At 41.3% G+C, this 26008-nt stretch overlaps 1 protein-coding gene across 4 annotated transcripts in view; it reads right to left on the bottom strand.

Annotated features, from left to right (window-relative positions):
* The window catches only part of ITPRID1 (ITPR interacting domain containing 1), an 826173-nt gene that overhangs the window by 220169 nt on the left and 579996 nt on the right, over positions 1-26008 (bottom strand). For all 4 annotated transcript variants that reach the window (XM_069613212.1, XM_069613214.1, XM_069613215.1 and 1 more), the window contains one exon: positions 6729-6783. In XM_069613212.1, the coding sequence (XP_069469313.1) occupies positions 6729-6783 (55 nt within the window). The remainder of the gene's footprint in view (positions 1-6728; positions 6784-26008) is intronic.

The raw sequence follows: 26008 nt of genomic DNA, 5'->3' as shown, positions 1-26008 counted from the left end.
TTATGCGATCACCAGTTCTATCCACCTGGCCTCCATTCCCATTTTAATCTTTTTCCTGCTAATCTGTTTGACCTTCGGTCATCTCCGCTCTCAGTCACCCTTTTACAGTTTTAGCCACTAACTCTAGATTGACACTGGTCAGCTTCAAATAGCCACTTCCATGCTGTCACAACTGTTCCTCTGCCAATTGATACTTTCCACCTTGGCCAGCAAGTCTTCCGAAAAGCTAGAAATCTATTTTACAACCCCAGGCCTCAGCTTACATGTGTTCAAAACAACCATATCTCCTCGTAATATGTTTACCATTCAAGAGCCTTTTTCCACTTTGTATGAAGCTCTGCGATTTAAATCTGATTCTGCTTTTGTACACCATCTTAATTATGTTGCTATATGTATGCAAATCTAAAATGTATCACACTAGACACAAAATAAGTCTAACAGTAACCTTTATCAACCCTTAATTAGCTAGCCTAGATACATGTAAAACTTCAACATTGTAACAATATCACATTCACTCTTATCATTACTATGGTAAGCGCAACATGAACCTATCCTTCCCATTGAGATAAAATTCATCTACCCCAACATCTGCTAATTTAATTCAGAAAGTAACTACCCACCAATGTTTTCATTAGTAATATTAAACTCGAGATAAATACATTGCCTCATAGAAATGTAAACCCTCACTTTGAGGTGAACTTTCCATCAGTCACAGCTCTGAAGTTTGGTTCTCTCATATTTGTTCTATAAACAGTAAAGCACATTTGAATCAAGCACTGATTGGCATTACAATAATAAAATGTAAATAGCTGAGAGTTCTTTGCTTGGAATGGTGAAAGATAATGTATTTATTATTATTATTATTATTATTATTGCTATTATTTGTGTGGTTCATAAAGACCTAAAATTACAAAGATTATTTTTTTATTGTTATTAATATTATTAGTAGTAATATAGTTAGTAGTCATAATAATATTAGCAGAAATATGACTATGTGTTAATTGTAGGCCAATATAGGCTCTTTTAGGTCATCCATTTTTCAGATGAAAATGAAAGCAGTAAAGACAGGTTTTTAACCCAGCTCTCATGGTTGCTCTCTTCTTCAAGTCTAGTGTCCAAACCTCTATACTAGCTATGTTGCGCTCAATAAACAGCTAAAAGCATATATAGGCTTAAACATGGCATGATTTGTCACAATTCTATCTGCCTCTCATTACGATGGCATTGAGTGGCTACTCTGCAGGACAACAGCTAGTGCAACATGTTGGGAATTACTATAATCTAGCCCCTTGTCAGTGCAGGCTTCACCTAGTGAAGGTTCTCCAAACTGCCGCTCTCCAGATGTTTTGGACTATGACTCTGATGATCATTCACCATTGACTATGCTGGCTGGCGCTAATAGGAGTTGTAGTCCCAAACATCTGGCAAGCCAAAGGTTGCAAACCTCTGTTCTAGTACCACACCATGGAGAAAATATAGAGGGGCAGTTAGTTTACCTTGTGACCTTATAGATGATGGGAAAAAAAACAATGTGTTAGAGGCTGCTCACTAAGATGCAGGGTCCTGTATTATGGCCATGCTCTTGTGTGCCTTGCCATCAATCAACCTGACATCAGGAGAGCCACAGAGGTTGTGTAAATCTCCACCAGAACCACATTTTAACAATCCAGCTGGGATAGCGCTAAGGTTAGAATGACAGCTGTAAATTCCTCTTCCCTCCACAGAAATATTTCACTTAAGACTCATAACATGGCATATATGGTTTTTACCCAAATGGCTAACACAAGAATGCACGTTGAATTTTGATTACAAAAGAAATTATAGCATGTCATGTCTGATGTTTCCAATGAACAATGCACATCACAACCCAGACCATCACAAGAGTGCTCAGAGATGTTGAATAAGGTAAATAAAACAACCACAGTGAGGTAAAAAAAAAAACACAACCTGTCTATCATGAAATAAAATTTTAGGTAATATAAGGTCACCCAGGTTTTAAATAGTATTGAGAAATTCACTCTACAACTGGGCATGGTAGGATTGAGCCCGTGGTATTGCAATAATGAGAGTAGCTGGTATTGTGGCGGATTCAACCTTATTTAATAGTTTGATGCGATAGGTCAGGAAAAAGTTAACCCAAGAAAGTCCTTAAAGCTAATAAGAGTTTTCATTCTGTTAATCAGGGACTGGTTTTTAATGGATGAGTGATCAGTATTTACCAACACATAGTTAGTCAATTCATCCAGAATGCAATGTACATCATTAAGATTTTGTTGAATAGCTATCTCAGCACTACTATGTAGCCTTACAATGATAACATTGTAGCAAGCTAGCATTGCAACACACATGTGTGCATCAGAAACCAAAAGGGGGTGATTTTGGGGTACTAACAACTATTATAGGAATCATTGAGGGGACTAGATTTGCAGGCCACAGGCTCTGTGTGCACTAAATATGCTAGCTGATCATGGTCAGTTTCAAAATAATATAAAATTGAGAAGCTGACACCGGTACTTGTAAAACAAAAGGGCCTTAAACATAAATGCCCATTGTTCACTCAAAGCAAGCATAGCAAGAGAGGCTGGTATGTTGCATGTTCTTCCGAGCGCAGGAAGAAATTGGTAAGTGTGCAGCTTGCCAAAAATCCAGAGCGCTGTGCTGGAGATTTACACGGCATGGGTGAATGGGGGGACAGTTGGATTTTTCACAAAGTCTCTGTCTTGTGTTAAGATTGGGAGTGACACAATAGATACGTTGGAGTGAAGGAAGTGACATTGTCAGAGAGGTGTATAGAAATGTGCAGGATCTATATGTCCTGGGCTAGGTTCGGAGAAAGACATTAAAGGAACTGCGAGCTGGAAGGAAGGGCTTTTTGCCTGTGACTCATTCCACAGGGTTTTTGCATGTGACTCATTCCATGTGCTTTTTGCACATGACTCGTTTCATGGGGCTTTTTGCCTGTGACTCATTCCATGGGGGCTTTTGCATGGTCCTTTCAGCGGGGCTCCTTGATGCATAATGGAGACAGCTCTGGGCCTTGTGACAGAGTAACTTTAAAGACTGGGCATGAGATTTAACAAGCTTTGATTTTTTTGAGTAAGGCCCGGAGCTGTGTTCTACGAATGTTGGAAGACTTTCCTCGATTGTGAGAGCTGGGCTGTGCTGTCTTAGCATAAAGGCATTTTGGCAAAGCTCGCTGGAGCCTTGAAAGCTGCGGTGAGCTGAGTGGTTATCTGTGTGCCAGGCTACGTGACAGGATTCCAAGGCAGTGTTCCGGATTGGCTTGGGCTGAGTGGTGTGGGCTGTGACCGGTGGTGAGCCAGGCCAAGCTGCGGATACCCGGTGGATCTGGGGTCAAAGAGGTCTCAAGTAAATGTAAAGTGAGTATCAATAGAGATCCTAGAAACTGCAATGTCTTGCAAGGGGTGATTTGGCCAGGTAAAACTGAACCAATGGCAACTCGCTCTTTCTACATGTTACGTGAAGACCAAGGAAGTTGCCTGAACCAAGACCATGCAGGTTGTTTTGGTGAAATTAAAGCAGAGTTACAAAGTGAGCTAGTAGTTTATGGGTCTACCCCAAAAAAGAGGCTGTAAATAAAAGTAAGCATTGACCAAGATTCAGGATTTAGAGTTTAGTTGATAAGTAGAGGAGAAACATGCCTGTCTTTAAGGTACCCCAAGGAAGGCTATGCACATCAAAGAAAAGTAAATAGGAAGACAGAGTAGCGGAAGCTTATCTAGAAATAAGCATGAAAGGCATAATTTAAAAACTGAGTATACTTTGTAGTGACCACGAAGCTAACAACATCAGCCGAGGAATGAATGCCGCATTCTGCACACATATCTGAAGGTGTTGGGGTCAGAGAGGAAAAGGTATTAAAAACAATAGGAATTAATGGAGTAATACAGTAACAACAATAGGTGGTGGAAGTCATTCTGAAAAAGACAGAAGTGGCTGAGAACAGAATATGTTCCACTTGGTGGCTTTTTTCAGGCTTGGCGCAGGGTGGGCAATAAGTGAAACATACAAAGAGCCCTGGAGCTGAATCCAGGTAGCTCATGAGTGGGCAAGGCCTTGATGAGGGTTGAACCTGTAGTAACCCTTTATTTATTTTGGAAAGGAAAAAAGAGTTGTACAACATCACTGTACTGTATGAGGACCGGTTCACAAAGTCCCATGTGCCTAAGGAACCAGCAGTTGGTAACCCAACCTTACATAGGCAAAATGTATTTCAATTAGGCAAAGAATCCTTAGTTGGACATATGAGATTCTTAGAGTGTGTGGATATGGCTTTTGGACTATCTAATGTCCCAGTGACATCCCACATATTTATTGTTAAGGGTTCACATAATCCTGAAAAAGCATCACATTACTACCACACTCCTGTTGTATAATAAACAGTCCAAAGTCCAATTAGGGCATCATACTGTCAAGTAGGGAAAGTACACAATTAAAGCTTGCCTAATGGTTCACCTTAAGTAGCTTCATCGAGGCAAAACATTTAAAATATAAAGATCAATTCCTCTTGTGGACAGCAAAATTGTACCATTATTTCAATCATTTCTAAAACCACTAATTAACACTAATGCCCAATTAAGTAACATGAACAGTTATAGCAAGAAAAAAAATATACAAAGCCACGTGCAATATACCAAATTTACATTCAAAGCTGATCAAGGTTATACTAGTTCAGTCACATGGTGGCAATGTGTTTAATAAGAGTTTCTTCTTTTTCCTCTGTGTGTTGTGTTAATGAATTAAAAGTGATGATAAGGACAGATAATCAAGTAACATTCCTTAGTCAGTTAGATACAAATTGAACTTGAGATTGAACACAAAGTTCGACCTGAGGGAAACTGCTGAGAAAACCATATATGCTTTTTACATTAGGGATTTGGGAGGTAGTCGACCTGAAGCTCTTCAAATGTTTTCCCCTATAACTTCCATCATTCCTACCTAGTAAAGTTGATGGGTGAGAGATCACAGTAGTTGTGGGTGGTGGTAAAAGCTGGTGAGCCAATGGTTGCCCGTCCCAGTGAGGATATCAAGGGGTGATCAAGAGATTTAAAATAACCAATTTAAGATGTCATATAAGAATATGGCTACTTATTTCCTTGAGAAACGCAATGTGACATGGCATGAGGAGATCCTGGAAATACTGGTGATCATACACAATACTGTCTAAAAAGAAGAAGACACATATGGCAAAGTGCAGTCAAATAACATTTGCATACAAGGGTTGAAACTGCAAGGAATGCATGCTAGCCAATCCTCGACATGATGTGAAGGATAGTTTATTCACAAATGTATTAGATTTAATTAGTGCCTCATAATCCATAGGGTTCACTATGCAAGCACAGAATATTGTTGAGAACAAATATTAAATGTCATAGTTTGAACAATGACATATGGAAACAGAGTATGGAGGATGAAAAGGATACTCATGTTTTATTTGTTGCAATTATGTAAAGGTGTTACTGCTAATTCAATATAATGATTGAAAAGTGTAATGTAGTTTGCTGGCAAAAAGTACTTACATTCATCAACACAATTCATCATCAACACAATTCATCATCGTCTTATTGGGAATGATACATTCATAAATCAAAAGTCAGATACATTTCAGAGAACATCTCCACCCATTGCTTAGCAAAATACACACTCTGGACCGTGTAACAAAATTCCAGTGATTCATCAGGCTAGGCTGCATAAACAGATCCTAACTTGACAAGATTCCTATTCTTACACCCCTGGCATAAATAAGGGAATGTAATTGATATTTAAACTATATCCTAAAAGACTGACAAGTTCCTTTTATGACTTTCAAAGTTCCAGTGTGCTGATTCAGGTTTGCATATGTATTTTTCCTTCTGTAAAGAATATGATTTTGAAGTAAACCCGTGTCCACCCTGCCCCTTCCAGCTCCCTTGTAGCTCTGCTTCCTTCACTGTGCCCTTCCCTGTATGATTGCAAAGTGTTTTGTTGCTTCCCTGAGTACATACGTAAGGAATAACCCCCTTGATGCCAAGGAGATTTTAATAAGAGACTCCAAAAGAGGAGGCAAAAAGATGTGTGGGCAAAGGGCATATCCTCTGTGTTTCCTGACTTGGAAAAAGGTTCAGATATCCTAAGTGTGCAAATGTGCAAATCTGATATATCGCACAATATACAAATGAGTAATTACTGATGATATTAAAGGAACAATCTCAATTATCCAAGGAATCCGCCACAGATAGAATTTCAGTGGCATCAATCGACAATATGTAAATTATTCCCTGGAGTAGGGTATACCAAATATATCGTCATGTTCTTATGTACTACAGTGTTCACATATTCATCTAACATGTACCTAATTATAAGCAAAACTAAAATAAAACTAATAGGCAATTGGTGTATTTCTCTAAATGCTAGAAAAATGCTGGATTGCAATCTGCAAATGCAAGCCATCAAATGAAAAACGCATTCAAACTAGTAATAGTTCAAAACCAAAAAAAACAAAAAAACAAAGAGAAATGCATGTTGTTTTATGCACTAGAAAGGGAACCATGAAAATTATTTCTCTTTGCAAATGAGCAACATGACCACATTCAGTAGGGTGCACTTGTTCTTGTTGCCTTGAAAAAGTTTTTCTTCTTTCCAGAAAAGTAGTACATTCAATTAAAGTAATGACTATATAATAGTGGCAGACATATTTACCTTCATTGTTTTTCTGACTACTTACTTACCAGAAGGGTTTTCAAGGTTACTTCCTCTTAAAACTTCCTCTTCAAAGCTCTGTATCTGTGAAACATGAACAGAGAGAACAGATGAACGAAATCGGCTTGTCGTAAAAACAAGAATAAACAGGACAAAATAAGGAGTGTAACATGCTGAATATGTGGAAATACAATGTCATAGCACCTCAATAAGGCAATGGGCCTCATTATGAGTATGGAGGTGGCCATGCCGCTACCCCCATATTGGGTACCGAGTCCGTGTTCCAGGAATAGGGAATTACCGGGTCATTCCAACCTTGGAGGGCCTGGTAATTCCCTTTCCCGGGACCCGGACCAGGTACATTGGGAATGGGGAGGATGCTAACAACGGGCCCGTTAATGACGTGCTCATTGTTAGCATCCCGGTCTGCTAGCGGGTCCCGCTAAGGACGCCTGGTGGGACCCGCTGCAGACCTCGTAGTGAGGTGGGACCCGCTGCAGACCTCGTAATGAGGTGGCCCGGAATGAATGGTGCCAGTCCCTTACCGGCACCGTTCATTCCGTGGCCGCCTTCCTCGTAATGAGGCCCAATGTCTTGACTTGCACAAAATAAATACAAACATTTTTCAGCCCTTTGCTTTGATTAAGGATGAAGATCGATTTTACACCATTTTCCTCATATTGCTGCATTACAAAGTGTATGTGATCCTCTCATGTAGTTCTAGAGAAAATCCAAGGGAATCATCAAAAAGCAGAAGTCTTTGTTCTCAGGAAAGGCAGTACAGGAGGATCTCGACTGTTTACTCAAATCATAGTTTGAGGAGCAGTAGGCATTGTAGGTTTGAGCACAAGGTATTCCATACTTTCTGGTCGTGGGAAAGGAGGTACAAAACTAACTCAACTGTTGTAGAAAATCATAGATTGAGGAGCCGCAGGGATTATACGGTTGAGCATAAGGTATTATTACATCCTTTCAGGTCTTGGGAAAGGAGGTACAGGACTAACACGACTGTTGCAGCAAATCAGAGATTGAGTATCAGCTGGCATTATAGGGTTGAGCATGTGGTATTCCGTCATTTCACGTCTAGGGAAAGGAGGTACAGGACTATCTTGACTATTGCAGCTAATCATAGATAGAATGAGGAGTTTCTGGGATTATAGGGTTGAGCACAAGGTATTCCATCCTTTCAGGTCTCGGGAAAGGAGATACAGGACTAGCTTGACTTTGCTGCAAATCATTCAGGAGAAACTAGGATTATAGGGTTCAGCACAAGGTAGTTCATCCTTTCTGGTCTAGGGAAAAATAGCTACAGGAGTATCTCGAATGTTGCAGCAAATCATAGATTGAGTAGCAGCAGGGATTATAGGGTTGAACACAAGGTATTCATTGTTTCAGCTCGCAGGAAAGGAGGTACAGGACTATCTCGACTGTTGCAGAAAATGATAGATTGAGGAGTTTCTGGGATTATAGGGTTGAGCACAAGGCAATTCATCCTTTCAGGTCCAAAACTGCTGTTGGAATCCTAAAAAGTGTTTCTATTCACCATGAGGTTCATATTTGGGCTGAGGATCAGAACTCAGTCAGATATTAAACTGGGAAGAGGAACCTTTAAGGGGAAAAATAAAGGTTTTAATTGCCTTACGGCGTAGCAGTTGGATGTTCATGAGTCAAATGTTGCAAGCGATGAGAGAGATGCTTCTTTTTCTTAAACCCACTCTACAAATCTTGGGAATGATGAGGAGACACAGTGATTAAGATCTCAATTACCATTTGAGCTTTCTTCATCAGCTATCATGCATTGTTCCTATGAACCCCTCTGTGTACAACAGATTGAGCCTTAAAATCAAGTCACCTTTTAGCAGATAACCATTGCAGGAACTCAGCACAGAAAAGCATTAAATTTGGCCCTTTGTCTCACCTGTCTATTTGCACCTGTTGAAACATGGCAGTGGTGTGTGATGAGTTACCTAAATATACACTACTGGAAGCCATGAAGGAAGAGACCCAATCTACTCCTCACTGTTGACACCCAATGAGGCCGAAATATGTCTGGGGATGCTTGTGGTCTCATGCTGAAGGGATGTGGTCTAGCCTTTCGGGCTGGACTGCTCCTTTTTGGTAGGGACCAAGCCTGATTTGCATATGGTCTTTTCCCTTCTGAAATGGCTTGGCAGGCTGAATAGTGATGGTTTGGGGGTTTGCCCAGAGCAATGCCAGAGGTTACGATTATATTGAACCTTCGAGGCCATCGCCTCTTTTGTTTTGCATGAGTTATCCTGAGTGGGACAGGTATATACAGATGTGGGTCTCGAGCCTGCTGCGCCTAGAGGCCCAAGCTACTCCTCATGATGGTGCCCAATGAGGCCAAACATGTCTGGGGATCCTTCTGTTCTGTGCAGAAGGGATGTAGTCTAGCAGTACGGGCTGCACTGCCCCTTTTGTAGTGGGACAACCCTGATTTGCCTATGGTCTTTCGCTTTCAGTAATGGCTTGGCTGTCTGAAGAACAGTGGTCTGGAGGGTTGCCCAGAGCAGTGCCAGATGTTAGGATTCATTCCAAACCTTACAGTCATCAACTCTTTTGTTTTGCATAAGTTATCCCGAATGGAATGGGTATGCACAGACGTGGCTCCCGAGCCTGCTGGGCCTAGAAACCCAAGCTACTCCTCTATGATGGTGCCCAATGAGGCCAAAACATGTCTGGCGATGCTTGTGGTCTCGTGCAGAAGAGATGTGGCCTAGCTGTTAGGGCTGGACTGCTATATACTGTGAATCTGTGAAAAGCGTCAAGCTCCCTAAACTTATTTTAGGGAAGGATTCATAGTGCAATCGTTGTTTGTATGTCTTCCTTTGTATTGTGTACATTATTGAAGTGTCATATGGTTACAATGCAACCTTATAAACTGTATGCAAACATTTATAAGAGTGATACATTACTTAGACAATAATACAATCATTAATATAGTGCATACAATTCAATGTATGCTACACCTGCAAGTCTTATAAACATCCTTAGTGTTGAGGTAGTTACTAGTGACTGAATACTATCTCATCTTCTAGCATGTCATAACTAACATCCTCTACTCCATAAGGGCATGGGGATTACAGCATACAATGTCCCCTCTTGTCAGGTATAGAGAGTTTCTGGTTTGCTACCATAAGTATTGTTATGACAATAGTCATGTACAGATCTAACGGCCAGTCATGTTGGAGGCCTGACCGCAGAGGAATCCTTTGCACACATGAGAGTGGCAGTTGTCTGTGGGAAAGTTGGAGAACTTGGGAAACACAGTGTGGAAGAGCATGAGAGTTTTACTGGGAGACTGCACTGTGTGAAAGAGCCTGAGACCCTTGGTCAGTGTCTGCACCCTGTGCAAGATCACAAGAACCTTGGTGGGTTGTTGTGTCTTGTAGAAGAACACTAGAACCTTTTACAAGTGGTGTGACAATTAGGTAATCTAAGAATCTAAAAACACTACTCACATAGTAGTCAATGGGATGTGAAAGACAGCAACTGGTTAGCACCTCTCATTCACAGTCTCTACTTCAGCTATTAATTTCCCAAACACATGCAGCATAAATCAGCAGAGCTCCATCTTTAATGCCTGACATATACCAGATAACACATCATTGTCATCATATAAGCTGATGTGTTGCCTAGGGTTAATCTGGAGCAATTAAATGACGGTTCATTTTTATATATGTCAATTGTTCAATATGCAATGCTGTTTAAAATGTTCCTGTGATTAGAGAGAATAACCCCAGCCTCACTAAAATCATTCTTGGACTGAACACTAGCTGGGTTTGGTGAGTGGGCAGCTTAAGGATTCTACACAATTCACACAAGTGCCACTGTCCAGACAGACCACTTTCTGTGCCAATAATTCAATTACACTATCCCATCCCGCGAGTAGCGTTTGCTGACGATGGGCATCAATCATATGTCTGGCTGGGGCTCTGCTGTCTGTTCTTTTTGATGACCCATGTGTATTGAAAATGCCTGTGTCACTGTGCAAGGTACCCCATAGATTCCTGTTCCCCTTGGCTGCACCAAGACTGCTCACACATCTTAAAACAGCTGTTAGTGATGCAATGCCTACTGAAGCCATAAGTGGTGAGCTTAATAATCCTGCTGTACTTGGCAAAATGTGGTCTTGTTGGTGTTCTTCCTGCTGCCTGTGTTCTTACTAAAATTAAAGTCGCAGGTGCTGCAGCAACGCATCCTTGCACATTTACACAGTGTCTCTTTTTTATGCTTTCTGTGAGTCCTCCTCCCCCAAGACATGCAGAGGAAAAGCGTCCACTTTTACATTGAAACATTGGTTCTCAAAGTAAGCCAGCACATTCTCAATTACAACTATTAGCGGATCACCAGGCAAGCTTGAATCCAGGTCCCTTACCTGGTGTGCTGCATCGACATCAGCTGCCAACATGCGTGTTCTCTAAATGTTGATCAGGTTGTGCTCAGGCACATCACCAGAGGGAGAACATCACTCAGGGAAGCATTGGGACAACTAACATGCTAAGCAGACTACTTGAAATGTTGTAGCACTGGTCAGACGTTGCAGGGCATCTGCAACTGGAATTGTGTTACAAATGCCCTGATGTGAGTGTTGCAGTAATCTGTAATGGCATCACGCTACTCAAGAGCCTGTCCAAATTGTGCACCTGCAGCTGGCACGGTGCATTTTTGCATGGTAAGCCCTTCTGAAATGAGAGCTGATCTTGCTTTCACAGGCTTACACATTCTGAAAAGGGGTTTGACCACGAGCTGAAGGACATGCTAAAAGCAATGGATCTACATTATACCTTAGCGACTGTGCATCCAACTTCCACCATATGCCATCTTCCCTGTGGCTTCTGCCTTGAACCCCTTTCACGCATAGCATGGTATGGTGACAAATTGCATTCACCCCTTAAATTACTCTGGGTTCAGCCCTGGCTGTGTGCTGTGATGGTCATGTAATGAATGCTATGCTCTGACCACTGGTCTGCATGTCCAAGGTAATACTGACTTTTTGCTGGCAAATTTCTGGATGTCATGTAATAATGTGATGTGCTTTCTGGGTCGTGGACTTCAACTCATCATATTCTCTGTCTTCATCACATCCATCTTGTCATCATTATTACTGTCTGGCCTATCAGGTGATGGGGGCGATAGGAGATAGAGACCTGGGATTTTCACTCTCCTCCCACTGTTCATGCACTCCATGTTTAGTAATTTCCTAATCTTCTGTATATGAGATATGTAGACCCATTCTGTCCCTGATACAGTGGACAGAACTAAATGTTCTGTCTTCTCTCATGGTCTCAGTGGATGTTCATTGTCATGCTAAAAATCTTGTGCATTTTCTTGCAATGGCACATGCATTCCAGAGTGAGTAGAGTCTGGTCCAAGAAATGTGAAGTGTTGGGTAATACCTTTCATTGATTTTGTTCAAGTATCTTGTTCAAGTCACTCACCCTCACACACAAGTGGCTCTACCAGATGGCACCCGCCTACCCATCCAACAGCTTCACGCTGACACAACGCTCCAGACCCACCCGAGCAACCTATCGGCACTGCCTTGCCACTCCCAGATTCAAGCTTCAAAAGGCCTGCGGTTGCAGCTTCCCCACGTTTGCCAGCAAACTTGGGAACTCACTTCCTCTACCACTCAGAGCGCAAGGCTCCTTCTGGATTTTGAGGAAACAACTTAGAACACACCTCTCCACCAAAAGCTTAATCCACCTAGCCACCCATCTCGCCTAGCTACTCACTACCCCATCACGCTCCCACCTGTTATCTCTAATTCTGTATGTTAATTGTTACTCTCTGTCCAATTGTAAAGTCTTTTTATTTGCATGTGATATCCTGGTAGCACAAGGATATCAGGCAACCCTGTAACACTGTTACTTCTGGTTTTTACCGGCAACCTTGTAATGAGGCCCACTGACTGTTGTGTTACCTACTTGTCTAAATCTCTGTCTTTCCAAGAGAAATTAGTCATGTGAAACCTCTTTCACAAGCTGCCCCATGGATTTCCAGCTCCTCCACAGAGGTGCCACAGAGGTGCCAGCTGCTGGCATATGTGTATCCATGTACTTCAAATGAATGACTGGTGTGTCCTCCCCCTCCTCAAATCCCTCCTGTTCTGAGTTTGACTTCCACCAGCTGCCCTCAAGGATTCCTGGCTCCTCCTACTCCACCTTATATGTGTCACTTGACGGCATATGCTTCATGTACTCACCTCAATAAATGTGTACTGACTGGTGTGCCACCCACCCAGCTGAATCTGCTGCTCTCCACCAGCAGAACCAGGTGTATTAGCCTCTACCACAATTTGCCCTTAGGGACTCCTGGCTTCTCGTGCTTCACTTCCCTGGTGGCACCAGATGCCATTCTTCTTGTCCTCTCACTTCAAAAGTTGAACACTGACTGGTGTGAACCTTCTCAATTCTATGCTCCGACATTCCAGCAAAATCAGATAAGCATTTTTTCCCCAGAGGTTGCCCTCACAGATTCCTCTCTCCTCCTGGCTCTCCTGCCAGATGTCTAACTGGTGTCTAACCCACCTCCCAACATTTCTGGGGATGGCACTTCTGTTGTTCAACCTCTCCAAATCATTCAATGTTTCACAACGTGCTGCATAAGTAAACTCCAAAGCTTCTCTCTGTTTGGATTCATGTCACCCATTTGAAACTGAAGTTAATAAAAACAACTCTTATGGTTAACAATAGCCTTGTGCACATTCCATTCCACATCAGTCCAAGCAGGGGTTTGAAGATATCACACTTGATATGATATGATATATGATATGGCATTTGTAACGGACCTATACACAAGTGTTTCAAGTGTTTCAAGGCGCGAAAAAATTGACAGATAACCTTTAAATCAACATCATCAATCAATGCTATAGCCAAAACAAAACCATATTGTGTGATGTCATGACTCACCAACATATCTCTTACAGATAAAACCCTCAAGAACAAATGCAACATCCAACTATTCTCTGAAGAAATTATGCAAAATGGAAACAATTTCTGTCACTAACTTTCAAATATTTCCCAAACATCCATCTGTCACTCACATAAGGCACATTTGTATTAAGACAGCATCCTCAGAATCACAGTATTCAAGTCCCCTAACAACTGATAGCTCACCAATTTATGAAACATGATGAAAATAAAAATTAAAACACAAAACTGTCAACATCCTCAAATTCTTGCGGATGCCTTACATTTAGCCTAACTCGGAAATGACTTCCTCATCACACACTCAACTACTGCTGTTTAAACCTGGGGACCAGCAGAGGCAAAATGTTCTTATGTTTGGTGATCTTGGCCCCCCACAGGAAATCACCAGCGTATGCTCCATAAAAGCAGTTTGACCTTAAACAAGCACTGAAATGGCTATAATGCATACATTAAATGTTATGAAGAGTCAAAGAAGTATCTTTTAGACTTACTGCTCACCTGTGGTTTGCTGGTGGTCTTACTCTTGGTGTCCTACAAATAAGGACGGTTCTCTCTGCCCGCCAGGACTCCCTAAGGTGAAACAGGGTGGACCAGACAACAGAGAGGCCCATCTCCCAAGGAGAAAAAAACCCATAAGGGGTAAAAACCTTTTTCAGGAGTATGGTGTTGCTGAACAACCGGACTGACGTTGTTAGAGGCTGTTATGTGTTTACATTAATAATAATCTAGAGACCATAACAGGTAAACCTCATCCTTTAATCTTCTTCATATAACTGCCTTCGCCACATTCCAAAATCCTCCAAACATTCTTTATATTCCATTAATGACCTCATAGCATTCTAAATCTGAATAACTATAAACAGCACAACAATCCCACCTTACTCATCATTTAACTTTTCATTATGCCATTTACAAAATAGAATATTACTAAACTCTGTACTTACAGCTTGTTGGAAGTTGACATTTACATTTGCTCAAATAGTCGTTCTGGCTTACGTACCACTCGAAGAGGACGGCTTCTCATATGCATATTTCTAAAATCAGGTTCTCCACTACATTCTAAATCACCAGGAAGTGGCACGTTATTTTCAGGATTTAAATCACACATACTTTTATCCCCAAATCCAGTAACTTCTTTATTAGTTATAAGATCTCCGGAGTCCACAGAAATACTGTCCCTCCTTGAACTGTCAACCTCAACCACCTCACCATCTGGATCAAGTTCTCCTTTTTCCCCAGCAACAACATCAGAGTCAGCGCCAGTGTCTTCTTGAAACATTCACCTAAAGAATGATGCATTTTGTGTAACTTCATGATTCTCCTTGTCAACCGCAGTGATCATGGATCCTTTTACCTTTTTCACTTTCAAAACCACTGGCCTGTATTTCGAATCCAATTTGGAGTACACTCTTTGTCTCACCAACACCTTCTCTCCCACCACAATTTGATTGTCTTTGGCTTTCCTCTTCAGATCAGCCCACTCTTTGACCCTCTTTCTCTTTATTTCTTCCCTCCGTCTTATTTCTTCGTCGTCTTCCAATGCATCATCATTTAACTGTGGAATCTGAATTCAGGCCTTATATCGAACCATTAATTCGGATGGTGAGTATCCAGTCAATTAATGCAGAGTGTTGCAATAACTCCTAAGCATTTGTGACACTGCCTGGGTCTTCGGCATATTATCTACCATTGCCTTTTGTCTTATTCTTTTAAGATTAAGCATAAACTTCTCAACCACGCCATTTGTTTGTGGCCACAAAAGAGTCATCTTTTGATGTTTAAATCCCAAGTATTTTGCAAATCTTTCAAATTGGTGTCCTTGTAATGGTGGACCATTGTCCTTTTTGATTATTTTGGGAACTCCCCATTCACTGAATAACTCATCCAGGAAACCTACTACATGATGGAAAGCAGTTGATTTTACATGCTTCACTAGCGGGAATCAAGAATATTCATGCAATAATACTAATAAATATCCTCCATCTAGAGGCCCATAGAAATCCATTGCTATTCTACTCCACGGTGCCTCCGGTAATGGCACAATTTGAAGTGGACCAGCATTGATAACGTACATAGCTACTTGACATGCGAAACACTTCTTCACAACGTCCTCAGTTATTGTATCCATCCACGGGAACCAAACGTGATTTCTCAACATTTTTTTTTAATTTGTTATTCGTCTGTGCCCTTCATCTGCTAGCATCACCAGCATTTTCCTTAAGCTTTTTGGTGCCACCAATCTATTGCCTCTCAAAAGCATTCCATCAGCTGTTGATGTTAATTCCCTGCTTACTCTAGCTATTCTTTCTAGATCCTTTATGTCCACTCCTCTTTCAACCTTCTGTTCTTTAACCAGCTTTTTCCACTGGCCATTTATGATTAAATGTATTGCTGCTTGGATTGTCGGATCATTTCTACTTTGTTCTGGAAACATTTCTCTCGATATTGTTGGCGGCAGGGCATTAGTAGACAAATATGACACATAGTTTTCCGCTTCCCTCTGCATTTTATCATCAGACTCTTTCCGAGGATGTTGAGATATATAATCTGCAGGATTGGCTTCCTTCCCTGGTTTGTGCACAATGATATAATCATATTCTTGTAGGCGTATTCCCCATCTCTCAATGCGAGGGGGCATCCTAGTTCTTGTATTCCCAAACAGCGAGATCAAATCTTGATGATATGTGATAAGTGTGAATGGCCGTCCGATCACAAAATTATTACATTTCTCACAGGCCCATACAGCAGCTAAACTTTCCCTTTCTGCCTGTGAGTATGCTTGTTCTATCTTATTTAGTGCTCTACTATTATACAACGCAATAAGTCTGATGTCCTAGTCCTTTTGTGCCAAGATTGCCCATAGTTCCACAGGACTGGCATCTACTGTGACTTCAGTTTCCTACTCCAGATTGAAATAGGTCAACTGTCTACCACTGACAAGTTCCTTCTTTATTGACCCAAAACTATTTTTACATTTCTCATTCCATGTAAATGCAGTTTCTTTCTTTCACAATTGTCGTAGAGGATCTGTCAACATTGCAAAGTCAGGGACATAATGAGCACAATATCCTGTCATCCCTAAAAATGATCTTAACTCCGTTACATCCTTTGGTGGCTCCAAGTTAAGAATGGTATTCACTTTCCCTGGATCTGCTCTTATTCCCTTTTCTGAGAATATATGTCCAAAAAAACACAAACTTTGTTTATATCACATTTTGATCCATTCAAGTTTATTCCACTATTTTGTAACGCTGTGCACAATTGCTCTAGTGCTTCATCATGCTGTTTTTGAGTGATCCCATACAGCAGGATGTCATCACTATAATTGAATGCATTCTTCACAGGTGCAATGGCTTTCCTTATTGTCTCCTGGAATATTTCTGCTGCAGATGATATCCCAAAACTCAGCCTCTTGTACCTATATAAACCCTCATGCGTTGTAAATGTAGTGATGCATCTAGACTCAGGATCAATTTCCAGCTGATGATATCCTTGATTTAAATCAAGTTTCGTAAACCTAGTTCCTCGATTTAATCTAATAATCATGTCTTCAATATTAGGTCCCAGGTGTCTTTCTCTTTGTATAGCCACATTAGGGATTCTCATATCTATACATAGTCGAATGCGTCCATCAGCTTTCGGTACCACTACTATTGGGAACACCCACGGTGTGGGACCACTCTCTACCTTCTCAATTATGTCATTATCCATCAATTGCTTTAGTTCTTTAGAGACTTTCTCCTGAATATGAAATCCTACCTTCCTTGGATGCTGAGGAACCAGTTTAACCTGTGGGTCAATATGAAGATGTATCGCACCTCCTTTCAATTTCCCTACTCCTTCGAATAAGTCAGGAAATTTCTCTTTAAGAATGTCTATGTCCATCTTTCTTTCTGTCATTCTTTGTACATCTTGTCTTTGTGAAGGTATACCTTTTATCATCTCTGACTTGTTGTAGTTTCCATTTATACGCTTTAAGCTGCTTGCAGTTTTGCAGCTAATGAGACCTATTCCTTCTACAGGGCTGTCTATGATAAATATTTCCACAGGTATGTGAATGTCCTTATGCACCAAATCACATGTATATTTTCCTTTTACAACTAATGGTTGCATGGCTCCCCACTGGAATATGTTAGCCTTTGACGGTTGCAGAGGATATAATTGTGCTATCTTCTTATATAAGTTGTTGCTCATCACATTTACTGTGGCACCAGTATCCACCAAGAATGGAATGTTCTGATCTCCCAAACTTATGTTCACTTTTATGGCTGTACTGCCATCTGATATATCATTATCAATCTTACATATTCTTTGCTGTAAATGTCATAGTCTACATACTCATTATTCATATTCACATTCATACCTCTATCTTCTACTGGAAGATTTTCATATGGATCATCGTATTTTGCCTTTGCTTGGGACTGATCGTTATCTACTTGTGTTACCAAGGTCTGTTGAGGCTCTGTTTCTCTACTCTTGTCGATTTGTAGAGCATCCATTGTCCTCACGAACCCTGGCTGAATATTTGGTTGAATTGAACTTTCTCTCACACGTTCATTTCATCTTTCCATATTTGGTCTCATTTAAAAATGTCTTTGGTTGTCATATCTTTGAACTGGAATCATTTGCGAATTTGACTTTTGAATAGGTGTCCAGGGTATCTTTTCTCTACACATAGGTTGAAAATGATTTTCCTGACCACAACTTGGACACATGTGATCCAGAGCTGGACACTGACCTCTGTGTGGAACCTCAAATCTGCACCTATTGCATTGTCTTTCCCCACCATTTGTGCGATTGCTATTCCAGTAAGGCTCTGTTGTGTCTCTTTTTTGCCATTGTGGACTTTGCCTTTGATTCATGGCGGCAATGGTGTCCAAACCTTTAGGATCTTCCATGTTGGCTACTTGTGTATCCACTCTTTCATAGATCCGTGCCATTTCCAGCACCTCTTTTAGAGGAAAAGATTTTTTTAGCAAGTGTTTCCTAAACTGAGATGATACACAACCTTCAATAATTCTTAGTCTGATTGCTTCGTCATCATTAAAGTGTGAGAAATCACAGTACATCGCTTTCCGCTGAAAACGTAAAGCAAATTGTGCCATAGTTTCCTGGGGCTTTGAGTGCACTGATTAAAGATGTAACGCTCATAGTCATGGTTTGGTGGTATTGTGATTCTTGCATTTATCAATGTCACCAACTGCTGATATGTTGTCTTTTCTTCTGCTGGTATTATTTTAATGACACTTTTCATTTCTCTTCCCACCAAATTTGTGAAAATGTCCAATTTGTTCATAGCATTTTGGTTTCCTACTGCTCTCAGAAATTCTTCAAATTCATCAAGCCACTCCTGCCATCCCTGTCCTTGTTCATCCTGCGGTTCTAAGTTAAATGGAGTAGGCTTTCTCAAATAGTTTGTTGGATCTGTTGATATTACTGGTATTCCTGTCATTGCTTGTGCTGAAACGTTCCCATCACCGCCTGCATTCTCAGACAACATTGTTTACTTCTGGTGTAATGTTGTGATATTCAAGTGTTCTGTGTTTTATATATTATTATATATTTTTTATATATATGATGCTGTTTTTATATGATATTCATTCCATCTGTGTTTCCCTTTGTTCATTTTTTTATGTATATTTCACTTTGTTGCTTGTCCAATGTTCACAGTCCGTGTTACAGACACAATAAATATTGTTAGTGAAGACGTCGCCGCTACAAGAAGATATATACTGCCTTCAATATTATTTTGTTGTGAGGTCGTTTTAATGTTATCACCACATGTGATACAACGTGCAACCCTTATTATTGTCCGCTTTACTTTGTCATGACAACGTCTCATTAATGGTGGCTTTCAAAATGGAGGCGGCATGTTTTATGACGCTTCTGGGTGCTTTTTTCTAATATGTGCGCATCCCCTTTACAGTAACAAGCAACTCGGAAGCTTGCGCTTTGTCACTCATGCGCGTACGTACGTTGCTTACTGGTTTAAACCATGCAGTTTTTTTTTTATATACACGCTTCAGTTCCGCTAGTATTAATAATGACTCTTTGCCCAAAATGTTATCCAGTTTGGCGCATCCTACCAGTTGTATGCGTTTTCTTCTTTCTTCTGCCTTTTTTCAGGTTGTTTCCTGATTCACTCCTATTCTTTCCTGTTGTTTCAGCTTCAACCCTTGTGGTAGAAGTCAGCATCTTTCCTGCGTTCCGCTTATCCTCGTCGCCATTGTACTGTGTTTACATTAATAATAATCTAGAGACCGTAACAGGTAAACCTCATCCTTTAATCCTCTTCATATAACTGCCTTCCCCACATTCCAAAATCCTCCAAACATTCTTTACAGTCCATTAATGACCTAATAGCATTCTAAATCTGAATAACTGTATACAGCACAACAGAGGCCAACGTTATTGCAGGTATGCAAGTAAAAGTGGAAAGGCAAGTTCAGCAGCATAAAGGAAGCAGTATCCAGCTGACGCCAAAAAAGGATGGGAAAGGCAGTAGTTCACAAGGTAACACAGCAGCGTGCAGGAACCAAGTAACACGAGCAGGAAAGAGCAGAGGAAGGCAGGAGAGGAGAACCCCGAAGGGAAGAGTGCTCAGTGGAAATACAGACCTGGAGCAGAAAGAACCAGCTGAAGCATGAGGAGAACAAAGCCTTATAAACAAACAAAGTTGCAACACGAAGGGCCAGCATTGCATTCCGTATTTGTTTGGGAACACCAAAGCCCTTCCTGAAAGGTTGGCCACGGCAATGTGTCGCCGAGTGCTTGGCAAGTCAGCGTTGGTTTTCCAGCGGTGCAAAAAGGACCAGATGGGACACCGAGATGTAACAGTGGCAAGTGAAACAGCTGAATACATCAAGCTTGGGAAAGGGAACACTATTCCCCCTATGAAGTCAGTGTAAAAGTAAAACACTAGAACACAGATGATGTTCTTAATGTCAAAAGGAAGAAGCGAATGTTTTATCTAACTTGACTGGTCCAACTTGGCACATGTTTGATGTGCAGATCCTGTTCAACGCCCATTAATCTAGAGCAACCTTGCAGTGTTTCCCGTCTTCTACAGCCATTGGAATAGATTCTGAGAGCTCAGAGGATAAATAGAATTTTGAAAGAAGGTATTTTATAATTATTTTCATTGGTTTTAAACAATACATTGCAACACATAGCATCAATACCCCAAATTGACAGCAAAGAATGAATGTTGTCAAAGCAACAACTAAGTCACATAGAGATAAGTTCTAATTGTGCAAATTATTAGTGTCACATCTAAAGGGATGGCTGAGGAAATGTAAATAATAGCCATCACTGACCTCTTGAGGGAAAGTGTTTAGTTTAAGAACGGTTATAGGTAGGGGCTTAAAGGTTTCTTTATGTGTTCTAAAGTGTAAAATGTAACTGGAAGACTATATTGATATGGTACAGCACATATTTGTTTCATCGGAGAATAATATGGATTCATAGACAAAGGGAGAGGTCATTTTCACCGGATAATGAACTCCCTCCTTTGCCTCGGGCCATAAGTTGGGGAAGGGTCATTTTCCCAAGTGATATTGACCGCTCCCGAGGTTGATACAGCTATTAGTACATGGTGGTGATAGCAATACATGTTTTTGAGTTTTTGTGCTTAAGCTAGTTGCCACTTTAATAGTTTGTAAAGTAAATAGACAAACCTAGTGAATTAAATATGTTTATATTATGTAGTATTTAAATACAGTTGTCTTAATAAGGTTAGCATTTAAATTCAATCTTGGTTACAATGGAGCGGATTTAACATGAGCATGCATTAGGAGCAAAGTAAAAGTAAATCATTTTAATATGAGAAAGTGAAGGCATTTTCCTATGTGTTAGCTTTCACGTTGTTTTGTTCAATAGGATGTTGCAGTAAACTAATGCTCCTCCCAGAGAAGACGTGTTGTGGAAAGAAATCTTGCCTGGAACTTGCCTTGCTGTTTCCCTGATTGGTTTTGAAGACAGAATGCAGTCAATACCAGTAGACTGAGGCACAAAAAATCCATGCACAATAAGCTGAAACAAAGCAATTCTGGGGGGACTAAAATGGGTGTCTCGCATACCATGGGCGAAGCACATGCCTTCATAGGGCTCCCAATGTTCTTCATGTCCCCCACTGGCATGGTCTTTGCCATATGTCAGGTGATCAGATGATCAGATTGAGGTCACAAGATCACAAGACATAAACCAACACACATGTACATGTTTTCTTGCATGTCCACAGCTATCAGAAAAAGGGAATACTATGGTCATTGGTACGATAGCTGACAGCTCATATGGCTGAAAGGAACCAAAAAAGCCAGGGTTGAATAAACAATCTATCAACTAACCCCTTCATCCTTCAAGGGTTGGTAAATGGGGTACCATTAAACTGGGTTCAGCTTAAAGTGCTATAAAAGATGTGATATTAGTATTATTATGATCTTCAGAAGGGTAAATTGATAAGTCTGCCATGCCAGCATTTGAGCATGTGATCTCCGAATGCACAACAATGTCTGCAGCAGGTCTGTTAATCCATTGCTCTATCTTGTTAAATGTAGATTAAAGTTTGTGGCTCGCAGGGCGATTTGTGAAGATTCAAGGGGGGTCACAATTTTTCATTAACCACATCAAACTATTTGATTCGCTCAAAGAAACTTTGAGGTTCAATTGAAATTATTTTTGCCACTTTCAACCATGACTAATTCTCAGTGACATATAACATATAGGCATTAAAAGAAATACAAGTAGGCGTTTCAACCCTTCAAAAATGAATAATGCTGTCATTTGAAGATTATTCATTAAAGATCTAAACAATGTGCAGTGTTTTGTTTTTCACTATGATAGATGTCATTCAGTACCCACAATGTTATTGCAATATACATGAACCACTGGCTTTTAATATGGCATTCGAGGTGCTTACCACATTATTATGCCATCATATAATGTCAGTCTTCCTCTTTGAATACTCACTGCATATGTCTTGCCAAAGCTCAACTTTACACCATGGGTTTTATTCTGTTGGCTGGCTTGCCCCCCATCAAAAATTCGAACCCAGGGCCAAATGCCCCTCTGCCCCAATCTAATTAGACTTCACCTTACCTTCAGTGCTACAAAGCTTCTAATTTCTTCCTTAATTTTCTTTTTATTATTCTACTGTTCTGTTCTTCTTTTTGGTCTTCCTGCCTACTGTCTAGCTCCCATTAAATCTATTTTCAATTCCTCTACCGGTCTCTTGTATTCCCTACCTATTTGTGACTCCATTCCCCCTTCCTTGGCATCTTTTCACTGGCTACCTTTTCACTCTCAGCTTAAATTAAATGTTCTCTGTATCATATTTTTTAAATCTCTTTATGGACTTGCTCCTCTTACCTTGCTTCTCTTGTTTCCTTCTATGCCCCCTCTTGTACTCTTCGTTCCCAAACCCACTTTCTTTGAACTGTTCCTTGTCCCCCTTGTGCTTCCTCTTGTTTCCGTTCTTTTTCTGTTCTGGCTCTTCTGGCTCCTCTTTACTGTAATGCTCTACCTCACTCCTTCTGTTGTATTCATTCTTACTCCATCCTCTGTTCTGCCCTAAAGACCTTTTTACTTCTGCCTTAATTGCCTCTACTGTCAACACACCTCTCATCTCTGGCAATTTCCCAGCAGAATTCAAAATCTCCTACATCAAGCCCCTGCTCAAAAAGCCCACATCCATCTCCCTTGTCCTGACCAATTAAAGACCCATAACAAACAACCGATTTATAGCTAAACTAACCCACCAAACAGCATACTCTCAACTATGCTATTTTACAGACCCCTGAACCAGATCCTCGACCATGCCCAATCCGAATTCAGACCCTGACAAGGAACTGAATCATGCCTTGTCTCCACATGGAATGATCCGAAAAGTCACTCAGACTCGAAAAGCTGTGCCACCCTAATCCTACTCGACCTCCCGGTAATCTTTCGTCACCATTAACCCTCACACACAGACTCTACCTAAGCCCCATTCCCACACTCATCTGATCCCATGGCCTATCCTGCTATAACTACGAGATGACTCCATAATCATCATCAAAATTCCAAACCACCCTCCCCCCCCTTTACCTCCCCGGATCTCACAAGATATCGCTTAGAAATCAAGTTCTGGACACTGCCAACCACCTCCTATTCAACCCAAGCAAAACAGAGATCATGCTCTTGGATGCATTATGGACACGGACCTGCCCCCATAACCTCACATCAACTCTGTGACAAAAAACTGCTACCTACACATTATACTTCTCTGCTGCCTTTTTGCCTTCTTGATTTTCCCACACAGAGTTTCCGCGATCGTCACTATCATCCTTTCACGCTTAGACTATGCCAACACCCTTTACCTGGGGGCACCTGCATAACAGCTAAGAAATTACAACAGGTACAAAAAAACTGCAATGAAGCTCCTCCTAGCCCAATGCCCCAGAGATCACATCACACCCGCCCTCTGCATCCTTCACTGGCTTCCAATCGAGCAACAATCAATCTTCAAGGCAATGTGCATCAACCACTGAGCTCTCCACAATATAGGACCGGAATATCTGCAGCATACACGTACACTCTACAGGCCTAACGAAAACCTCAGATCAGGGGCATCACTTTTATTCCAGTGACAAAATCAGCCAGAATAGGGGGCTCTGATTTCTTTGTCCAAGCACCCACCATCTGGAACCTGATCCCATTAACCATCCATTGCATAGAAGATCACCCTGCCTTCAGGAAGGCTCTCAAAACATGGCTCTTCCCAGTTGCACCCTCATAGACTTAACCCATCTCCTGGGTACACTATTACTCACCCGCTAATGGGAGTGAGGGGGCACCTGAGGAGTCGACAAGGTGGGGCATATCATTCCCCTTTGGATGCATCTTGTCAAGGACTTTATGATACACTCTGCAATGCCCCATCTAATTAGGTGTTATTCTTTCTTCACTGCAGCATCAAACAATCCATTACAACAGAAAATAGGTGTATCCCGCCTGGGGCATGGCCCTCCCTCCTACATACATCTGCAATAAACACAGCTGGACTACACCCAGCACTTCACTTACCATTCCCTTAATGCACAGTACTGTAATGCTATTCCCAAAATAGCCCCCACCTCTAAATATAGGAGCCCCGCTCAGTGAGGCCGTACATTTAGGGGTTGGGGCTGGCACACACAATGCACAAAACACTTCACCCGCACACTCACAAACAACAAACACCAAACTACATACATACATGCATACAATCCATACATGCATGCAAACATAAATATTAAATACAAAAATGCACTTACGTTGTCTGCATGCACATGCCCGTGCAGCCACAGGAGGACCGGATGGCCCTCCCTGCCTCTCTGAACATTGACATGCTGCCTGAGATGCGAGGAGACGTCTCCTGTCAGTCAGCGTGTTCGTGTTGTGGTTCTCTGCAATGTGAACAGTCCTCCTCTCCTCTAAGGCAGAGTGTCTACACTGCTGGTGTAATAATGATAGCAGTTGGGGCTGTCTTCCTACACCCCGCTGGCTCCCATTATTCACTGCAACGTTTGTTGCGGAGCCCAAGGGCTCCGCAACACACAAATAAGGTAGCATAGTGTGGGATACGGCCCTCCAGCACAGTCCCCCATTGAACATAAAGAAAACAGCGACTCTGCTGCCTGTAACTCAAAGTGGCGGTCTGCCAAACAGGCCACCACTGGGAAGTATTTCATATATTCGTAGGCCCCAGTGACATCACATATTGTAATATTGAATACTTGTAACATGAGTAATATAATAACATATAGTATTAAAAGCCATTTAAATTATTAAACATATATTAGCTATGATGCTACCTCAATTTGTCATGGGTGCTGCATGTTATGCCAGGGGCAAACCCAGCAGTTCTAACGCATGCCAGTAGCAGTTCATTGTTATGCCAGTGTAGCTAGTCACTTCCATTTCAGGCCAATATAAACCTCAACCATAGCCATAATATGCTAAAGAAAGCTTTACATAATCAGTAACTGAAGAACCCACATGCATGCATACTGTAGGCCGAACCCCGACCCTCACCCGGAATGATTTGTCTCACAATGTTTTGTCAAGTGTTGACAATAAAAGGCCGTAGGATTTTATTGTAAAGATATGGTTATGCAGATACACAAATAATAACATATCATAATAACATCATACTTTTGGGCACCAGGTCCCGAGGTTACCCCCTCTGGCCCGTGCTGCCACACACGGGCAGGTTACCGGCTGGCCGTGTTCCCCCAAAAGTATCTCCTAATAACAGTCTCTAGATGCAAGAGTTGCCGTGATTTCTAGAAAGAAATGTTCCATGCCTTGGATTGATAGGTGGGTGCCATCCTTGT

This window comes from Ambystoma mexicanum, chromosome 5p (assembly GCF_040938575.1).
Source record: "Ambystoma mexicanum isolate Mex_15411 chromosome 5p, UKY_AmexF1_1, whole genome shotgun sequence".
Taxonomy (NCBI): Eukaryota; Metazoa; Chordata; class Amphibia; order Caudata; family Ambystomatidae; genus Ambystoma; species Ambystoma mexicanum.
Note: the sequence above shows the minus strand (reverse complement) of the source record. Positions and strands in the feature narration are given on the sequence as shown.